This window comes from Chinchilla lanigera, unplaced genomic scaffold (assembly GCF_000276665.1).
Source record: "Chinchilla lanigera isolate Chin_1 unplaced genomic scaffold, ChiLan1.0 scaffold00107, whole genome shotgun sequence".
In the NCBI taxonomy this organism is placed as follows: domain Eukaryota; kingdom Metazoa; phylum Chordata; class Mammalia; order Rodentia; family Chinchillidae; genus Chinchilla; species Chinchilla lanigera.
The window spans coordinates 5083027-5104879 of NW_004955508.1; the positions used below are offsets into that span (position 1 = coordinate 5083027).

Genomic DNA, 21853 nt, shown 5'->3' on the forward strand with positions numbered 1-21853 from the left:
TATCATTGAAACCACTAGTGATATAGGGATTTAAAAGACTGGCTCCTGGGAGGAACGGAAATTTTGTATGCGAGCAACAAGTAACATTAAAGCCTTCATTATCCTTTAACAAAGCAATCAATGACAACATTAATTAGATGGCAACTGCTTGCTATGTGCATGTGTATTTGGTAAGCACATTGTTGTCTAACTGGTTGGCTACAGCTATCTCACTAAATGAGACCCGAGGGCTACACTCTCCTGCCGCCGTGTATGTGCCGTCTCACTAAGGGGGCTCACACTAGTGTGACTCCTGTAGGGGAAGGGGCACAGTTCCACTAGAGTTACTCTCCTTTTCCCTAATACAAGGCCAAAAAGGCATCTGTGGGCAGCAGTGATGTGACAATAAGGGCAAAGCCTGAGAAGTTAGACAGCCAGGGACCCGTGGCCCGGCTCCGCCACTCCTGAGCTAGCAGACTGTGGGCAGAGGGTGTTCAACTGCTGTGAATCTCAGTCTCTTCATCTATAAAATGGGAAAATAATAATTACCCAATAGTAGTAAGGATTGGGACTCTGGAAAAGAAACTGTCCAGCACCCACATTATGACTTGAGCTCAGTAAAGATTAGTTGATCTGACTCTGTCATCAAACGCCATGGGACCTCTGGGTCTGTGATGTATTCCACTGTGACTGAGGTCAGAATTTGGGATGGAAAACTCAGCCAAACAGGCCCTGTGGGAATGCTGGCTGCAAACCTCTAGAGGCAGCTGTCAGCTCATACGCCTTGGGAAGGCGGGAGGGGGGAGCAGCCTGGCAGCTCTTGTGCTGAGCCTCCTCATCCTCTTCAGTGGGGTTGGCAAGACGCAGGAGCTTGGTGGGCGGCTGCTTTAGTCTTGTTACCTCAGCCACACCCACTCCACTCCCCTCCCCTTGAAGCTTACAGAAGCCTGATCTCAGAGGTGGACCCTGACCAGCCTATCAGTTATCTTTGCTCTAACATGGAGCTGACTCCGAGGTGCCTGCTCCCTACCCTTAGGCTTCCGGAAGTGGGAACACCCCTTCCATTGCCCTGTGCAGTGTAACTAACTGTCCTTGTGGGCACAGACTCGGCCATGTGACAGTCAACAAATCCATCTCTGTGAGCCTGTGTTTCTCTTTCTGCATTTTCCTGTTCTAGGTACACGGGGACTCCACCTCCTAGGGTCTCTCTGGGGTCCCCTTCCTAGCAGTATTCCCAAGGAGGTGCTGTGGCTGGAAAACAATGTGATAGGCCAGCCAGTGAGTTACAAAATCAGACTGATTGAAGGCCAGCATTTAAAGAAGCTATGAAATCCTCAAGCAGAATAAAACAGAGAAAGGTAGATTCAAGTTGCCCAAACATCATATTTTCCTTAAGAAAGCCGAAGGAGAACACAGATCTCCTTGGGATGACAGAGAAGTCCAGGGCAGCTCAGATCCTGCTTTGCAAGGGCGAATTCCCACTGGGCCATCCCTGCTGCCTCAGGTGGGCCCTAATTGAGTGGCATCTACTCACTGGACTTTGGAGGAGACTCTGAGCCGCCGCACGCCTGCTGTGGGGAACTGCCTGGAGTTGATGTAGGAGACCTTCTGTAGGGCACGGTTGATGTTCCCGATGTCTTCTCCTTCCATCACCAGGATAGACTGTGAGGGGTTGAAGTGATACTGGAAGACAAAAGTGGTCACAGGAGCGAATAGTGAGTGATAGACTAGTGTCCCCTGGAAGCTGTACAGCTCCATGGAAAGGCCACCACGCCCACCACATATCCAGAACATCTGCAAGTGAAGCATTTGTGTGCACAAATAACCCTTTCTAATCTCTCAATCCCTGCTGCTCTGTAGTGGAAGGACCTCTGGACCTTCCCCAGGAGTAAGTTTTCCCCAGGGACTGTAACCTCCTGTAATATTGCCCTGAGTCACAGAATAGAATTCTGAAAGCCCAGTCACAGTGCTCTTCATGCCCAGGCCTTGGTAAAGGGTGTTCCACACTCTGGGTGACCCAGTTGGTCTGAACCAGGAACTTTCAACCCTTGGATGGCCCACTCCCTGGTCTGACATCCTCAGTACTTGGGTGCTGGCTCCTGAGGCTGTTCTTGTCCTTGGCCTTAAACTCCTCCCTAATTCACCCTGCACTCTTCTTCCTGACCCATAATGCATGTTCTTAGCTTTCAACCTTGGAGCTCAATTTTTCAGTTACTTTTTTTCCAGATCTCACCTACCCCATGGGTGTTACTCATCTTTTGCTTATCCATGGGTTCTTTATCTATCCACTGCACCCTGAGCCTCTGGAATTCTATTCTTGGTGGAGGCATGGTGGTTATGATGCTCCTCATTGAGGGTCCTCCAGCAGACCCAGACCTTTGCTCTTTCCTGTGTCTCCCTAGCAGTTAGTCCTCTTTGAATCAACATGAGCAACTGTAAGTTACTGACCCTGACACACTTCAAGGCAATGATTATTTGGAATTATTATCAGTAAAGTGGCAAGAACATATCTGTGGATTCAGTCTATATATTTAGTGCTATGTCATGCAGGTAAGGGGGGCTGAATATATTTTTATGGAAGTACCTGACAATTATTTACTTTTCTGAATAGATAATATTATACGCATGATTCAAATATATGTATGTGGTACATGCAAAATGCCTTCTTACTCTTATTGCCCATCTGTCCAATTTTCACAGTTCAATCCCACAGGTAATCACCCACAATTATATTAATTTCTTGTAGAAAATTGCATTAGTGTACATAATTGGTGGTTTCTTCTCCCAGTAGGAGGTTTATATATGCCTGTCCTATATATAGGCTTGACCATGTAACTTGTGCTAGCTTTCCCTGCAGGATATATGTGGGATAATCTGGCTTCTTTTCTCTCCACTTCATTGATCTGCAGTATTCTAGGCAGAAGTTACAACCCTCCTCCCTGACTGGGTTAAGCCATTAAGGCTAAGCCATTGATTTTTTGGAGTCATTACTGCAATAGCATAACCGGTCTGGAGGAAGTCAGTCCTTCACAGCCATGATTTTTACTTCTCCAAGGCTATGCAGCATCTTTGAAAGCCCACAGGCTTGCTGAGAATGTCACATTCCAGCTCAAGTACAAACCACAGAGTACAACTTTGGACCAGTCACATCCTGTTTCTAGACTTCATTTAAAATAATGGAGAAATTAATACTAACCTATCTGCAGTTTAAAGGACATAATATAGTTGAGTGTCTCTTCTCTGGAATGCTTGGAACCAGAAGTGGTTCAGATTTAGGACGTTTTGGATTTTAGAATCTTTGCACATTTATATATAATGAGATATCTTGAGGGCGGGACCCAAGTTTAAACATGAAATTCCCTTATGTTTTGTATATACTTTATAGAAATGATCTGAAGTTAATTTTATATACTAATTTTAATGAACCTGTATATTGACTGTGACCTGACACATGAAGTCAGGTGTAGAATTTTCCACCGTGATATCATCAGTGCTCAAAAAGTCATAAAGGCTTGAGTTTTGGAGTCTTTTTTTTTTTTTTTTTTTTGGTTTTTCTCCGGTACCGGGAACCGAACTCACGACCTTGCGCTTGCCAGGCAGGCGCTTTTGCCGCTGAGCTAAATCCCCAGCCCCAGTTTTGGAGTCTTTTGCATTTCAGATTTCCAGGTTAAGGATGTCCAATTGGTGTAACCTTTTTAGGTGTTTGACATAGGATCTCTTTGGTTATAATGCTAAACACTGTAACTCTGACTGAGCTGAGTCTTTGCTTGTGGGGTGGCCGTGCCTTCCCTATGATCCAGTTCCCTCTTCCCACTCAGTGTCCTGGTAGGGTCTTTCTGAGCAGTGACTACTGGTCATGTGCACCACTCTCTTTCACTAGATTTGGGAGCACCCAGGCGTATGTGTCACTGTCAGCCTCTGGGTTGGTGTCTAGCCACAGATGCCTCAGCAGCTTAAGATGTTCCGCCTTAGAGCTGTCACATGTTCATGAGTCAGAATTAGTTCTGAGGTGTTTTGCAAGTCACCCATTTCAGATTTGAGAAGATTCAATGTCATTCCTCTGAAAACAGCACTTCTGTCCCAGAATGGTTTTCTGCCCCTTGTTCCCTCCTCCACCTCTGCACTGTCCCTCCAATGGCAGAATATCATGACACTGATGCTGTGTGTGTGCGGCCTGCAGTGGACTGAGAACCGCAAAGGCAGCGTCGACTGCCTTTTCCCCAGAAGTGCTACACGGTCTAACACATGAGAAGCACAGGACAGATGATGAGCCTTGCAGAAAAGGCTGATCTCTGAGTCTGCAGGAGTGATGAACAGGAAAACTGTACAGTTTCAGAGAGGGCACTGACAGCATCTCATGGCAGCCAGCAGAGGGTGCATTCCCGCTGCAGCCACTTGGTGAAAGCTAAAGGTTAAGAAATGTGTCAAATTTCCAGTTAGTATCCTGGTTGGGCTGCTACAGCACCCCGTGGGCTATCATGGGGCACAAAGGGGGGTGCTGGCATACCTTTTAACATAGTTCTTGCAGGATCAACAAAACCCTCCAAAGTTGGCTCACTGATTTTTCCAACTGTGGTGTCCCTGCTTGGTGTTTGAGTCTGGGGTTACACAGAAGACCGCGTTTGTACAGGCAGACACAGGGGCAGGTAATGGTAGCATGCTAAGTGGCTGGAGAACACAGTAAGGGTGACAGCACTCATTGACCCACGGGAAGCTGTGTTGTGGTGAAAGTAAGCCAAGGAGGTGCTGGCCAGATGTCCTTGTGCAGTGGTCATCTTTTCTAGAGCTCAGCTGTTATCTCCAGCCAACTAGCTGGCTGGGCTGCTAATAAAGTTCTTGCCCAAACCCTTGGATGCCTTATTCCTTGGCGGTAGGCTGACCATGGCTCTTTAGAAACCTTGGCATTCCCTTGAGCACCTGCCACATGCCAGCCCTTTTTGCCTGGACCAAGTTCAAAACTAGCAATTTAGAGGCTCTGCTGCCACAAAAGGACCTGTGATTTGTTAAGAGCCTACTAGGTTCAGTTTTCACAGCACATAAGAAAAAAAGTAAGTGCATTGCATACATGAGGGACTGGAGCTTAAAGGATTAAAATGTCCCAGAAGTGTCTTGCTCCAGAATCCTTTCTGCTTCCTGCTCTCCCACACTGGGAAGATGACAATGGCAGGGATTGTGTGTGAAAATCAGAATAGGTATTCTTGAGGAACATGGCTATTCTACAGCATTTGTATGGGTACAAGACAGCAGCCACTGTGCCCATTGAAAGGCTCAAGACATCCTGGAAAATATTTAGAAGCAGGCATGATGTAGAGGAAGAGAACTAATGCCAGGAAGCTGTTCCAGACCTATGAGCAGACGCATGTAATTCCTTAATCACAGGAGGGCCTCACTGCTTTAGCCAGGGAACAGGGGTGAGGCCAGTAATCTGGCCAATAAAATGACAGTCATCACTCAGGATGTTTAGAACGGTGCCTGGCATTTGGGGACATGAAAGATAGAAGCGTGTTAGAAAGGAGTTAGTTCTAATGACTTCCCAGTGTATCTTCTAATCTGAGTTGCTGGGGGTGGGAAGAGCATGGATTTATCTTGGACAAGTCCCTGAGCCCCGGTCCCCTTATTTCTGAAACGAGGTCATAATATTTAATTTGTTTTGAGAAGCATGGATAATGAACATAAAAGAGCCCCCAGTGGGTGCTCTGTAAGCTGTGTGTCTTATTAGCTTTTCACAAGTGCTCCAGTTCTCACTAGCTGTGCCTTAGGGATGGAAAAGGATTGCTCACAGTGGCTTGGTTGCGATTAGGTGGTATGCTGAAGAGCCAGATTAGCCTCCCCAGCCCCTATAGGTCCCCACTTTTTAGAGGCTGGGACTTCTCTGTAGAAATCGCTACACTTCTTAATTCATAATTTTACATGGCTTCTCAGGCCAGTGTCTTTGGTTTATTGCTCTGTAGTGCCTGGAACTCTGCAGCTGTGGCCCTGTGGGTTGTGCACTGCAGAGCAGGTGCATTTAGAGGCAGGAAGCAAACCCAGAATCAGTAAAGGAGAGAGGTGTGGAGGACGTGCTGTGCATCAGTGGGTGGACAAAACTGTAAGAAGACAACACGCACAGTAGGTCACACCCATCCTTTCTGGTATGAGCTGGTCTCGTGAGCTTCCTCCAATGACAGGTGATTAGCTATTGAGTGTAGGTGCACATGTGTGTCTGAGCCATGTTAAAGAATGATTTGCCAAGCCCCATTGCCTTCCTGTGCTTCTCTACCCTTTTCACCTCCCCTCTTTGATCCAGTGTCCCAGGTGAACACTGCAGACCCTACATCACCAAGAGCATGCTCCCCTGCTTCGGCCGTCAATGACTCCCAGCTATGGACACTAAATATAAACACCTAAACATGGTTAGAAGGCCCTGCTACCTCTCTGGTCGCACGTGCTAACCCTCCCTCCTGTGACTTGGGCACTTACAACACTGACCGTATGGAAGTTGCAGTGCACACTGTGATATATCTCAGCCCCCCTGCCATTGCTCATACTCTTTGATCTACCTGGGATGACTACTGTCTTTCCCACTTCCCCTGCCTTTTTCCAGGCTGGTTCCAACCTAATCTCACATATTCTGCTCAGGCCTCACCTCCTCCAATGAGCCTTCCCAGCTGGAGGAAGCTGGGGTGGGACAGCCCAGCTTCAAGTTCTGGCTCTGCCCATGTCTAACTTGCAGATCTCAAGGGGAATTTCCTTTCTCCTTCAGCCCTTAATTCCTGGTGTGTAAAACTGGAGTTCTGTCAAGGAGATATTGTGGGAGTAGCGTGCATAGGATGTTTAGAACGGTGCCTGGCACTTGGGAGATCCTCAGGAAATGTCAGTGCTTGTCCTTACTGTAGCAGTCATCAAGATTGATCACGAATGTCCACTTGGGCCACTGAGCTCCCTGAGGATGGAGACTGGGAACACTCATTTTCATATTCTAGAAGCCAGTCCAGAACTAAATGCCTGAGTGTCCATGCTGAAGGGACTGCAATGTAATGAATGGCACGGGGCTCAGAGCACCACTAATTCCTCCAAAGCTATCCAGCATCAGAGCCTAGCAAGCAGGAGGCCCCGCAGGGATTTCTGTTGGAGAGGATACCCTGTCCAAGAGAGGCAGGGCCAGGACAGGACCGCAAGGTACAGCTCCACCGCAGGCTGGGAAACTCTTACTGTAGTCACCCTCCTTCAGGGAATGGCTAAGAAGGGTAATCTTCACAGCCATGTGTGTGTGGGGGAGTGCTGGCTCTACCCTCAGGAGGCAGAGGACAGAGAGTGTGGTCACTCAGCTTTCAGAGAGGAACTGAGAAATTGCTTTCCCACAGTGGGGACCATGATGATCGAGTGTGGTCTCTGATGATGCTGACTCTGCTCTACATTCAGGACCCCAGGGACTCAGTACCAGCACGTGTGTCTTACACCCAGGTAAGGCCAGAAAATACCTTGCCTCCCAGACAGATGCATGGTAAAGCCATAGTCAGGTCACAGCTTTTCCTGCCCTGCTCTGGAGGAGCTTTTCTCAGAACATAGCTTTCATTCTCTTGGAGCACTTGGATATTCTAATTTCACATGGACAGTGGAAATCATGAATCTGCTCACGTTCCTTCTGCCATAGATCGCTTAGAGCACAATCTGTGCTTCACTGCAACTGTGTGAGACCCTGTGACCTCCATACCTTCGTTCTAAGTCTGCCTCACCTCAGTCTTTTCTTTCCCATCTAGTTTGTACTTTACAGAGTCCTAACTTCTTATTTGTTTCTCATGTTTTGGTAATGTATTCTTGCACGCTGCTCCCGTTCCTTCAGGCAGATAAACAAAGCAACAAGCCAACCCCCGAACGAATGAAGTACAACTTCCTCCAGGCACATATTCAGTATGTGCCGCATGTTGTATAGTGGGGTGACTGGACACCAGGACCTGACCTAGGAGTTTCAGGAGATGTCCACACAAGTCAGGGTCACTATTGTCCCTCCATGGCAGCACCTTTGCTGTGGTGCCATTTCTGGGTAGTGTTACAGAAACAAATATTTCCTGGTGTCTTTGGGTGCTGGGTAGCCTCAGTCTCATAAATCAGTGTCTTATCCAAGGTGACACCAGCTCTTTCTTTACCTTTATTCCTTGCCCAAGGCTTTCCAGAGAATTGATATCCAGCCCCTCCTTGCAGGCTTGCAAGCAGGAAATCACCTTCTGGCTTTCCATTTTGCCAGGGCGGATGGTAAGACTGGCCAGGCTGCCATGGAAGAATTGAGCAAATCGTGGTTTGGCAACTTCGCCTCCTGAAAGAAAAAGGGGCACTGTCACTTACCCTGAGGACACTGGGTAGGAATTATTATGATGAGGTGCCTGCTGGCCATTGAGCCAAGGTCACACTAACTCTGTGTCCCATAAACCTGAAGGAGCATGTGTTCGCATGGGGAAGTGCTGAGTACTGTGGGAGCTCTGGTCTACTATCACCCTCATACAAGTATTCACAGCGTTGTGTTGCAAAGCCTTCCTGGGAACTACACCTTTCCATCTTCTCCCTGCTTTCCAAGTCAGGCCTCGCCTAGGTCAGATAACAGGAGGTTCCTCCAGGCAGTATTCACCGGCTTTACCATTCACCTCTGGGCAGTCTACATGACAAAACTTGCCTGGACCTTGTGTGAATGTTTGTCCAGAAAGCAAGCTGAACATGGAAGAAATACAGCAGCTTTGCTAGTTTCCTGAAAACATTTCTATGAACCCTGTGAGCCACAGAGGCTCACAGACCACTCCAGGTTCTGTATCCTGTTTCCCTAGGCCAACAATGGCAAATCTTTCAGAGTCTTCATGCCCAAACTGCAAACCAAAACACACTTATTTATTGCAAAGAACCAACACTGAAATTAAACCGAAATGTTGAGGTTTTAGTTTAGGAAAAAAAAAAACCTCATACATTTGGCTCATGTGCCAACAGAGAGGGCTCTGCATGCCCGCTGTGGCACGTGTGCCATAGGTTCGCCACCACTGCCCTTGGCTGTCTCGGCTTAGCAGTTCCTGTGGCTTCCCTGGCACTGTATGGTTTGGTAGCAGAATATGCTGCACGGATGCACCCTTGTGAGTGGCTTCTCTAGCTCCCTGGAGAGCAGGTTTCCAACAAGCAATGCCATGGAGACCTCCCTACCTTTCGGTGAACCTTGCTGTGCCAGCAAAATTTAGCCCTCAGCTCCTCACACATGCTTTCTTGCATTCTTTAGAGTTCCCTTTACTTCAGTCCCCCATTAGATTTAGTGGTGCTTTATGCTTCCCTGTTTAAATGAATCTGGATTCTCTCCCCTGATTGGATCCACACTGATATACCATATACCTCCCTTTCCCCTTATTCCTCCCTGTAGTGAGAACAACTTTGCTGTCTCCCCATGGCTCAGAGTAAGTGTGTTCTACTTTTCTGTAGGCCCTTTAAGTTCTCTGTGCCCTGTTGCTCCCTGAAGCCTTCCCCAGGTCCTCTATCCACCGTGTTCCTCTCACACCCTGAATTTTCTCCCCACCACACCCTCTCTCAGCCCTGAGCCCCGCTGTGCTCTCTCCCTGCACCGAGCCATGGGACACTGATGGTTGACTTTAATGCATCCCTCACCACCTGGAATTGTGAACAAATGCTTCACGTGCTTGTTTTGTATGCCCTCAACAGCCTAACGTTGAGGTTTCAAACTTGGCTGTGCTTTCTTAAAAGCATCTTTTGAAAGATCCTCAGACACCTGGTGCGTGGTCCCACCCTTAGGTATTCTGACTTAATTGATACAGGAAATTTTAAAAGCTTCTCAGTGACTCAAATGCGAAGCCAAGGTCAATAACCACTGAGCTTTCAGTTCCTTGAGAAACTCCTCATGTTTTTTCTCTCCTTGATGCCCCCTGCAGACTAACCCTTCACACGTTGTTATAATTTATTAGTTTAAGGCTTTCTTGCTCTCTCTCTCCTGGATACAAGGATTACTCATGCATTATTCATTTTAATGAAGACAACACTGAGCAAGTATTAGGGGCTGAGGGCTGCACCAGGCACTTTGTAAACACTGACTCATTTATTCTTTCCAATAACACTTGGTGTCTTCTATTCTCCTGGCATCCTGCACTCTGCCTGGTGCACCACAGACATTTTGAATGTGCCTGGTGAACTGAAGGAGATAGTAAGTTGAATACTAGCAGATCAGAGGGCCCTGTGGCTATCTCACCAACATCAGTCTCCCTCTTTCTCTTGTTGAGGCAGCCTAGGGAACAGACTCAGTCTCCAGGTATGGGCTGTATTTAATTTAAGCTAATTAGTATATGCTATCCCTGCTGCTCCAAGGACTGATTCAGGGGTGGACCTGAAATTCAGTATCAAGAGGCTGCCAGTCAGCACTTGACATTCCATAAGCCATAGTAATTGGCCCAGCAATCACAATGGGACCAAGTGTGGGCCAATGTCATGAGAAATGCTAACTGGGAAAACAACACAAAAACAACTTTCCATTTCTCTCTCCAGAAAGTTTACAACCAACTCTTGCTGCCTTTCCTTTGAGATCGTTAAGATGGAAGGCTAAGGGCCACTGTGGCCTTCTTGCCCTTAGCCTGGGGACAAGAAGGGCAGTGCAAAGAGGAAGACAGAGCCAGGTGAGTCATAGCAGGATTGGGCAGAACCAATGGAGAGCCTCGGTGCTGTGCTTTGGGGTGTATTCAGCTGCGGGAGCCATTCATCTGTCTTTACGGGAAAGCCATTTTAAGTCAAAATGCTGTTGCTTGATACCTAAAAATTCTTTACTTTGGAAATGAATGATGTCTCTTTTGAAGTGCTCAGTTCACAGGGAATTTTAAATAGATTTGGCTTTGAGGAATGGTGTGAGATGGTCCATCGCAACAGGGAAGCCAATTTAATCTTCTAATCTAGGACCTTAGAGCCCGCATGGAGAGAGTGCTCCTCCAAGCCATTAGCACGTCCCTGCCCTAGCAGCTCTGCAGAAACAGGGCACGAGCCTGGGTTTGGATAGGTGCTCCTCTCCAGGGTTCTCAGATGGCCTTTTTCGTATTTTCTCTTTATCTTAGAGTAGCAGACCCATCAACTATCATTTATTGGGCATGAAATACATACCCAATACCATGTGAACTACTAAACATATATCATTTCATTGACTCTTAATAAAGATTAATAACTCCTTACCCTAGGAGGTAAGTACTCATTCCATATTTATAGATGGGCAAATTTAAGTTTCAAAGGGGAAGTGAGTGACCCAAGGACACATTACAGGAAGTTGTAAACTATATGCTCCTGTAATGTGTGTATATTCATCCATGCACAGCACCAAGTAGGTATCCTAGGCCAGCCAGCCTAGTCCAAAGTGAGGCCAAGGTCTTGCCCTCCTCTACCTCTCACTCAGCAGCTCCATCTGCAAGGGCCAAGCTTTGTGACTCTTGTGGATGTGATGACATTTTCCTACATATTTTCTCACAGCAAAACACATTCATGTTTTGTATTTTTTGATTCAAAATGTGATGCCCTCTATTTATTAGTGACAAGCCTCCAGGAAATCAATTCAATTAGCATTTTGCAAGGGGAGACCAGCATAAAATATGAAACATATGCGAACCCAGTGGGGGTTGTGATGCAGGAGTCTAAAAGATAATAGATAACATTGAAATATCCCTTTCTGTTTAATACCTAGGGTATCTACATAGACTACGTGGCTCCTCTGTTAACATTTAAAATAAGAATAGTTATGAATCCCTTTAAGAAAGCAAATAAAACTGCATTTATTGTACAAAGAACTTTCTTTAATTGTTTGCAAACATGATTTTGGATTCCTGAGGCTAGATCGACATCCATTTTTACAGCATTTTCTGTATGCCTAGCATTCTGTTAGATTCAGTTAATTATAAAATGTGGAACATGTTCTTCCAGAGCTTATATTGAATTGAAAGAATGAAGTAGAGACACTGGTAAAGCAAAATAAGATAAATATAAGAATAAATTGCTAGTATAACAAATATTCTAAGGCAGTGCATAATTAATTTTCAAGTAAGTGATATAGATAATGTGTTTAATAGGTTACAGTGGGAAAATAGCCACTATTTGTTGGGTCTTAGAAATGTGGCAGGTTTCTTCCTAAGCTGTTTTATTTATTCCTTAAGTGGTGGGGTAGCAATTTGGAGATCTGAGCCTTTGTTCTTTTTTTTTCTGTATTTCTCTTATCTCACTTCCATTTAAACAAATCTCTGGTCTTCTGTAGGGAGGGGCAGAGAGAAGTGAAGCTGTGTTTCTCCACTGTGGTTTCCAGTGTAAAGAATTTTTAGGTATTGTGGTTTCCTGCCAAACCCTTAGCAGGGCAGGGAAGACCAGGGAATGGATCCGCATTAGGGGAGGAATATGGAAGAGAAGCTGGCTCCCCCAGCAAGGGGAGGGTGAAGGTGACAAGGAGGAGTGGAGAGGGTAGGACATCAAAGCTACAGAATGAAGGCACTTGAAAGTACTTCCTGGGTCAGGGCGTGGGCTGCCGTGGGCCACACGCTGGCCTGGTGCAGATGGGCTGATAGACCACAGATGGCCTTACAGAGACAGCATAAGAAGCAGCAGAAATATTAGTGTACCCCAAAGAAGGCAAAGAAATACCAAGACAGCTGCCAGTTGTGAAAAACAATTAATGACTGAGGGCCTAAGAAAGGCAGGCACCTGTCCAGTGGGACACGTGTGTGGGAACATACCTGGGGCTCTTCAATGGGCTAGCACTGTACAACGCCCCCTGTAGGCTTTACTTATAGTCAGCACTATAAGTAAAGGGGAAAATTCTAAATGGGTGGAGGTTAAATATTCCCCACTCAGATGGAATGAGGGCTTAAAATAAAACAAAGATGGGTGTGGAAAATGCCTTTTTCTCTATGTGAATTGAGATTCTCGTCTGCTATATTTAGAACTCCTTTTATAGATTCAAAGATGTTATGTTTTGATAGCATCCGCAAGGCTACCCAGCCAGAAAGGAGTGAAGCCAAGATTCAAACTTGGGTCTTGCCTGTTCCCAAGACTTTCTCCGCACATCATATAATGAGATGCGTCTGGGGAGTGTCAAGGAGAATTTTCCAAAGAGGGACAGATTGGGACAGCTGTGATGCTGGGGACAGTGCCTGAGCACACTGGGCTCTGTGGGCTCCAAACGGCCTCAGCAGTGACTCTCAATGATTCGTGGCAAGTTTGCTGGCAAACATCGTTATCTTGAAATACAGCAGTACAGTTGGCCCTCTCTGTCCACAGATTCCACGCTCACAGATTCAGCAAACCGCAGACTGAAAAGATTTGAAAATACATTTTTCTTTTCATCAACCTTCTTTTTTCTTGTCGTTCTCTAACCAATACAGTATAAAAGTTATCCATAGACTTCACATTATATTAGGTACAATAAGTGGTACAGAGATAATCTGAAGGGTGTGGGAGGATGTGTATAGGTTTCGTGCATATACTGTAATATTTTACACAAGAAGCTTGAGCTTCTCTGACATTTGGAATCTGCAGAGGATCTGAACAAATGCCCTGTAAATAGTGAGGGGCAACTATATTTTGCAAACATGATTTAACGTACCCTGTCTAAGCCTAAAGCAGAGCTTGCAGTGAGAATAAAGAGTTACACATCCATCCTCCCAGCTTGCTTTCATCTGAGAGGTGGAGCCTAGTCACTATAAATGCAGTTTTCAAATCAGTAAAATTTCATTTTCCTTTGAGCATAATTGGAGGTAAATGATCTATGGAATGTGAATGTATGAAGTCTCCTCTCTATACAAGGTGCGTTCAGGACACCGCTACTGATTTTTTTCTGCTGTCATTGCTAATGCTACTTAGTCCAAGAAACACACGGGAAAGGGGGGGCATGTTCTCTCTTGCTTGAGTTGGATACTGCTCTGTGCAAGGCGGCTGGATGGGGATACCCCTCAATGAACACAATTTCATGGATGGTTGGGTGTCAATTTTGAGCAATGCAAATGGCAAGACTCTCTGAAATCTCCCTTTCTCTTACTTCTTCACTTCAGTGATGGAGACACCCATGGAACACAAAGCCTAAGTGAAGTGTGTAATAGACCCCCATAAGCTGCAGCTTTGAAAGCTCCATCCACACAGCTCTGGGAGAGGCTCTTGTGGCTGTAGGTTGTAGATGACTTGCAGAGAAAAATGACCTGTCATCGTGGCTGGCCACGACACATTCTCAGAGGGCTTTCTCAGCCCTGCCAGTTTTATGTGCTATGTTTCCTGCTTTCCCAGCAAATATTTTTTATGACATTATAGTGAACAAAAATATGAGTTAGGGATGACCCTAAACACCAACACTCTGGAGTTGGGGACCTAAATTCATGGAGTTGTACGATCCCCCTTATATCATCACAATACTGCTTACATTTTCCCGTTGAAGGAACTGAGAGTCTGAGAGAGATACGACTGTCTTCAAAGACACAGGGCAGATAAACAACATTAGTGACGCTGTGGAAACGTTTTGTTTTTTTTTTGGCTTTTTCTCCGGTACCAGGAACCGAACTCACGACCTTGCGCTTGCCAGGCAGGCGCTTTTGCCGCTGAGCTAAATCCCCAGCCCTGGTGACGCTGTGAAATTCCCTTCTACTGACTCCATGGTCAGTATCCTCACTCCAACCCATGATGTCTTAGCAGCCTCTAATTATTTTTAAGCCTCATCTTGTGTTTGTGAAGAGATGCCAAAACAGCTTGGGCAAATGATTTGACCTCAGATTCCAGAATCCTCTAGTCTTCCCTACTTGCTTGTCAAGGTTTATCAGGCTACTTAATTGTGTGCATCCTGGTTGCACAACCATGCATTCAAATTGAGGCTCTATGTGACCCTTGGTGGTATATTTATCTTCTCTAAGTCCTAGTTTTCTCATATGAAAATGGGGTTACCATTATACCTATAGCATAGGGTAGTTGTGAGGTAGAAAAAAGAGCTCATGGAAAGTGCCCAGTACAGTGTGTGGTGAAGCCAGCAACTGAAATGTGGGGGAAAGTACAGTGGTAGCAAGGTGCCCAGGAAGCTGAGATGACATGTGCCATGTGAGTTTCTCTTTCTTTTTTCAGTGGTCTCATCCCTCCTGCAGAGTGTCTCCAAGGGACACTGACATTATATATTTTGCTTTAAGGTGTCCTCAAACTCTCCAAGAAATACAATACTCATAACAAGAAACAAAGTTAGAGTTAAAACTTACACTATTTCCAGACATTATTCACTGAAATTTAAGCCAGATTCCATCTCTATTGTCTTCAAATCAAATGCACTCCCATGTCAAATTGACTCCAAGGCCTAGAACAATCTTTTCTTGATTTTGAAGAACCAAGTGCAGACATTCTGTTTGGTATCTCTTTGTGTCAGACTGAGCTACATACCTTAATCAAAACAGCCTCAAAGCTAGATTGCGCACAGCAAACATTAATTACCTACTTTTTCTAAGTCCTGGAATTTGAGAACAGGGAGGAGCTAAGGATCTTTGACAATAGACAATCCTTGCCCTCTGTAGACTCTCAACTGAATATGGAGTAGAGATCTGCATTAATAACTCCAAGGGGACATTTCCCAAAGGACGCCTCAGGAACACTATTTTGCAGAGTGAATTCCATGGTGAAATAACATTGGGAAACATGAGCTAAGTCCTGTCAAATAGATTACTTTACTAGGGTGCCTTAGAGAGCTTTTTATAAACAAAGATCCAGTATAACTCTTAAACGTGGCAGAGTGGGGATGGTTTCTGCTGGCCTTCCCAGCCTTGGCCTTGACCCCCTGATGAAAGGGACACCCTATGGAACTGGAGTTTCATGAAACCTTCCCCAAGAAGTGCTGTCTAAATGTAAGGCAAACTATGATATTATGTGCCTTTTTCTCCCAAAGCAGAGACTCTAGGGAGATAGGATAATTTCAACACAGACTTTACTGTGAAAGATTTGAGCTAAATTAGACCAAGCTTATTAAGTGCAAGCATGTATTCCAAATGTCTGCAATTATGCCAGTGTCTGGCAGAAAAATGACCTGAAAATAGGCAACAGATCTCAGAGCCACATGTGGCTCCAATTCCTCTATCTGAGAATTACACGCTACTGATGAATACGCATCTCAGCGGGGCCTGTTTCTGTGTCTTTATCCCTTCTGGGCCATTTCTATTCTTTCCCCTGGCTCCTTCCAAAAGCTACAGTGGGGATTCCTTAGTTGTCCCTTACCTCTGAGTTTTAGAAACATGCTCTCTCAATCTCATGCTGCCTAAGTAGGGGTAGGATTCAGTAAGAACAGGATCTAGGGTAGGTTTCCTCACCTAAGAACAGTGATGCCATCATCAAGACTAGGCAAGGCTGGGCTTCCTATGAAGGCCAGGGCCCTGGACATGAGAGTCCCTGGGCAGAGGTAGGGGTGAGATGGTCACAAGGGGTAGAGCCACAGGTAACAAACTCTGCAATGAGCTCCATCAAGAACAGACAGAGATCAGACAAGGAGCAGGATGGTGTCTTCCTAAGTATATTCCTGGAATAATGCTTCTTCAAAAATGTTGGGCTGTTTCAGTAAAAGAACTCTTGCCCGGACAGTCTAACACAAATGAGGTAAAACAAGCTTCTCATGTGATAGGGTGATGAGAATTGCACTGGGCTGCTGAGTAGGATCTCCTAGATGCTACTCCAGGTGGTAGCCAGGTGTGATCAGCAGTCTTCCTGATTCATTTATTTGCACTGCTGGGTTATAGTACCTGGGTGGTTAGGTCCAGAGCCCATGCAGATGTGAGTATATAATTTTTATTGTTTATGAGTACAACTTGAACTTTTGTTCTTAGAAATGGGATGAGTAAGAAATCTAAGGAAAAGGATGTTAGTTTTTAAGTGGTATCCTCCCCGACTGTGACCTGCTGTAGTTTGAGTTTGTCTCCCACAGGTTCCTGGTTTGGAAGTTTGGTCCTTAGAGGGTCACTATTGAAAGGAAATGGGAACTTTAAGGTATGGGGTGTAGTGAGTGAGTGTAGGATGGGTCTCTCCCCTGTTTCCTGGATTTCTGTCTCACCATGTGATCTCTCCTACTTGTCCTTGTCCCATCGTTGTGATGACATTCACCACGAATGACACAGCTTGGTAGCGGGGAGCATAAGAGCCAGCACAATGCTGTTTGGACTTTCAGCATCTCCACCTGTGAATTAAGTAAATTTCTTTTCTTTGTGAAGTACCTGGCTTTGGGTATTTTATTACAGTAACAAAAAAAAAATGGAATAATTCTCCGTTGGTTACTTTTCTCACATTGCTGGGACAAAATACTTGACACCCAAAATTAAGGAAGGAAAGGTTTATTTAGCTCACAGTTTGTGGAGGTTTCAGTCCATACTTGGCTGGCTCCAAGGCAGAGTGGCACGTGGCACAGGGCAATCATTCATGGCAGTGGAAGACAGCAAAAGCAACAAGAGCACAAGGAGAGGAATGGTGGAAAGCAGCCTCTTTCCCTCCCTTATATTGTACGCAAACTATCTGCCCCAGGGCAGATGTAGCACTCACACCCGTAATTCCAACATTGGACCATGAATCAATCATAAACTCTTGAAGCCTGCTCCACGACTGCATGAGGCTTTGGGGGGACATCCAGACACAAACCATAACAAGTACATAACCCATAGAGAAGCAAGGATCCTGGTATTTGTACAGAAGCAGCAGTGTCTGAACCAGCACAGGATGACCTTGGCTCTGAGAGAGGGTCTGATTCCATCCTGAGAGTACCATGTCACCCTGGGACACAGAAATGATGGCAGTATAGTATGTACCAGCCACACAGAGAAAGGAGAGCTCTTTTGTGATGCAAAGCCTATTCTGCCTGCAAACATCTTTCTCCACAATTATGAGATGCTACATGCTCTAGGCTTGCTGGCAACATTTCTTAAGTATAAATGAAGTCTCATTTTTTTAATTACTGGAAAAATACCGATGAAAATGAAGTTCCACTGAACTGGCTTTCACATTCTCTAACAGGACACAGTGGGCTAATCAGGACTGCAGAACAGTGCCCAGCAACAGTGCGGGAGCCAGCTCCCAGGAGACTCCAGCGAGCAGCTGCTATCAAATCATCCTCCACTTCCATTGTCAGACACTGATTGGGAATTTCACAAGAGAGAACTAGTTCGCTTGCTAACCTCAAAAACACCTGAAAAGCTCCCCATAACTGCAGGACCAAAGGCAACTGGAGTTTCACTCAGAGACCTCATCCTATGTGTATAAGTAGATGGCAGAAGGTTTAAAATCATGTGGAGATAAGGGCTGTATTGCAGGCCATTAATTTCACAGCACTGTATCTTATTGCAAGATCTTGTGATTGACACATTCCAGACAAAAATGTGGCTCCAAGAAGGATATAGGTGTTCTCAGGGATTCAGACTCCTTAAGCAGGTGGCCTGATGTCCCAGGGATTAGTCTGTACTTGTTTCCAGCCCCTTCTCCATTCCTTCTGGCCCATGATGTCCTAGCTAGGAACCCTGAGCACGCCCAGGCCAAGCTTCTCTGTTGTGGACCCATAAACTTTTATTCATCCTACAAAGACTAATGTTAAAGATTTTAAGGATTGTTTTCATCTGCTTTCAATCTTCTCAGGGAGGATTTCCCACATCTCCATGACTGAGAGGACTGCACATTCAGGTTCCTGCCCCACGTTTCAAGCCCCACCTTCCAAAGCCTGACTTCTGAATGATTATTCTCTGGCTTGGTTGATTTCCTTGCTGACTCATGGATGGGCGTGGTAGGACAGAGTCCCTGCGTGAAGGTCAGTCCCGGGGGAGGGATGCAGTAAGGACATGGGGGGAGTGAGGAAAGCTGAGACCACAGAAGCTAGAACATGTTGAAGCTTTGCAGACTGTCTGAAGCATTGGGTTCAAATGAAAGGAAAGTGGAGGAGGTGGAGGAGAGACCAGGAGATATTTTAAAATCTACACATTCATTCAAATAAAACATGCCAAGTGTACATGATGTGCCCGGTACCTAGTCTGTATAATAACCCCATGTGGTGGGGTATACTCTTATTTTAAAGATAACAAAATTGAAGCTCAGAGAAGTTGAGGATCCTGCAGGATCCACATAATTAGTAAGTGGCAGGCGGGGGCGGTTTGGCTCAAACTCAAAATTTTCTGACTCCGAAGTCTAAGTCATTTTTCACTGCTCTTTGGAGGGTCACTTAAGGGCATGTGTAGTGAGAGGAATGTAGTAGTTTCTTTTTTTTTTTTTTTTTTTCATTTTCTTTTTCTTTGATCACAAGGTTGCTGGAGTCTCAAAATGTGAAAGGCTTATGGCATATGTATCGGTACACATCAGCTCTTGCCTTCTCACTAACATGAAATGCTGGGAGCAATCCCATGGGAATATTGAGGGATGACGGCAGTATGACCTATTTCTCCTCTCAGTCTCCCACAGTGAACGGCTCAAGTCACAAGTCTTGGAAGTTTTCACAGAATTTATCCATATAAAATTGGGTCAGATGTCAAATTACTACTCTGCTGTTTGGGAACATCTGTCCTCCCCTCTGCTCTTTTATCAGACCTCCTAGCTCTTCAGGAACTAAAACAAAGACTTCAGTAGATCTGAGTGAGAGACAGATTATGTGCATGCATAGAAAGCTCATTTCCCAGTTGGCCTGGATTTAGGGATTAGATGCCCAGGTCCTAGGGCTGAGTTGACCTTGAGAGTAACCTCCTGGCCTGGGGGCAGCTTGCTTCACACAACCCTAGGCATTTTTGAATCCCCTGAACAAAGGGTGGGGGGCTTGGACAAATTGTGTGAGGATAAAGGGAGATCCGTGGTTTCTGACCACCCTGGCATTCACTAGAGCCGACTAGCAGTTTTATCATAAGATTCTACATTCAGCCTTTTCTCAGTGCAGTGCCTGTTTGGAAACAGATAAAATTTCAGAATAATAAATGGCATTAGCGACTCAGAGATAATCATGACACTACATATGCTGATTGATATAAAAATCTGGTCTCAAGCCAAGAGTTTCATTATTACCCAGATTTAGTATCTGGATTAATACTTATGAGTCCTTTTTTCTTTTTCTTTTTCTTTTTTTTTTTGTCTTTTTGAGACAGGGTCTCGCTATGCAGTTCAGGCTGGCCTTGAGCTCACTTTGTGCTCACTTTATGCAGTTAAGGCTGGCCTCCAACTTGCAACGATCCTCCTGCCTCAGTTTCCTGAGTGCTGGGATTATAGGCATGCACCACCACACCTGGCATGAGTCCTTTTTATTAGTGAAGGCTGGCCCCTTGCTTTTGACCAACTCTTTATACCACTTGGTTTTCCTTTTTCTCTATCAGTATCTTTCATAGACTGTACACAGAGTAGGGAGAATGGTTCCACAAAGGTTACCTTGCCAACAAGCGCCGACAGTAAGCTGCATGGCAATGTGAGATGGATGAATGGGCCAGTCATTGGTCACCAAGTATGGCTCGTAGGTTGCTCCATCCATGTAGAGGGTGACCACAGGAAACTCCACATTGATGACATAGTAATGCCACTCTTTGTCACAAATCTAATGAAAAGAAAGGGAAACAACACTTACAAATCAAATATGCAATGCAACATCACACTTTTTAATTCTAATTACAAAATTGGAGAAGAGATTTTTGAGTCAAAAATAGTTATTGCAGAGAATGCAAAAAACATAATGATTGACATATACTCAGGTTATAGAAGCTCATTGTCAAACATAAGGAGAACTCTCTTCTGGTATTTCTGACAATCCAATCACAATGCAAATATATCACCTTTCAGTATTCAGGGGATTGACTTCAGGACCTCCTGTGGATCCCAAAACCTGCAGATTGTTCCTCATATGAAATAATTTAGCACTTGTGTATAGCCTCTGTATGTCCTCCTATATACTTTAGCTCATTTTTAGATTACTTGTAATACATACTACAATGTAAACATGATGGAAATTGTTATTATATATTATTTATGGAATAATGACCAGAAAAAATCTGTTCTTGTTCAGTGAAGATGCTTTTTTTTTTGCGGTACTGGGGATTGAATCCAGGGCCTTTCCACTGAGCTGTATCCCTAGAAATTGTTTTTATTTTTTATGTTGAGTCAGGTTCTTGCTAAGTTGGTGGAATCCACAGGTGTAGAACCTGCAAATTCAAAGGGCCAACTGTATTTGGCTATAGGCAGAGGACCTTGGTCACAGAATTACTAGCTCTCTAGGCTAAGAAGCTTTTGGTAAACAGTGGTGTCACCGTGCAATTCTTTGAATACAGTTCTCCTAGTTCTTTAGTAGAGAAAAATGTTCAACTGGAATCATTTTCCCATGTTTGGGGATAGATGTGACTACAAGGCAGGTATAAGGCTGAAAGTAGAAATAGGGATAAAGATAACAGGGAGCAGAAGGGAGCAAAGAGGAAAGAGAAAGAAGAAAATGGAAGAGGAAAGAGTGAGGAGCTGGAGAGGAGTCAGAGGGAAGGCCGTGAAAGAGGAAGATGGAGAAAGAATTGTCTCTATTTAAAAGATTTGTCTTTGTCTTTATTTAAAGGTTTATCTGAGGAGCTGGTACAATCTCATGGATCTTACAACTCAAACGAAGTAACTTCCAGGAGAGATAGTCTTCCCAGTAGGACTCAGCTCCTCCCTGCCCTGAACCTGAGAAGGAAGAGAAGGACCACAAATGGATGCTCATGAGCTGGACTTGGTGGAGGGCACTCACTCACACATGTCCTCTTACAGGAACCCAGGACTCCTGCCCCCAGGGCTTGGAAACAGCCTTGACGGTTTGCTGAGAGATACTGGTTAGTGATGTTGGTGGAGGGTGGCGTTACAATCCCTGACCTCAAGGGGTCAGTCTCCTGTGTGCTGGGATTACAGGCATGTGCCACCACACCTGGCATGA

The 21853-nt window shown here is 45.2% G+C and overlaps 1 protein-coding gene across 2 annotated transcripts in view; it reads right to left on the reverse strand.

The window, feature by feature from the left end:
• Nucleotides 1–21853, reverse strand: part of Clstn2 (calsyntenin 2) — a 586750-nt gene that overhangs the window by 13155 nt on the left and 551742 nt on the right. For both annotated transcript variants that reach the window (XM_005407778.2, XM_005407779.2), the window contains 3 exons: nt 20338–20500; nt 8106–8272; nt 1514–1662 (listed from right to left, as the gene is read on the reverse strand). In XM_005407778.2, coding sequence (XP_005407835.1) covers nt 1514–1662; nt 8106–8272; nt 20338–20500 — 479 coding nt within the window. The remainder of the gene's footprint in view (nt 1–1513; nt 1663–8105; nt 8273–20337; nt 20501–21853) is intronic.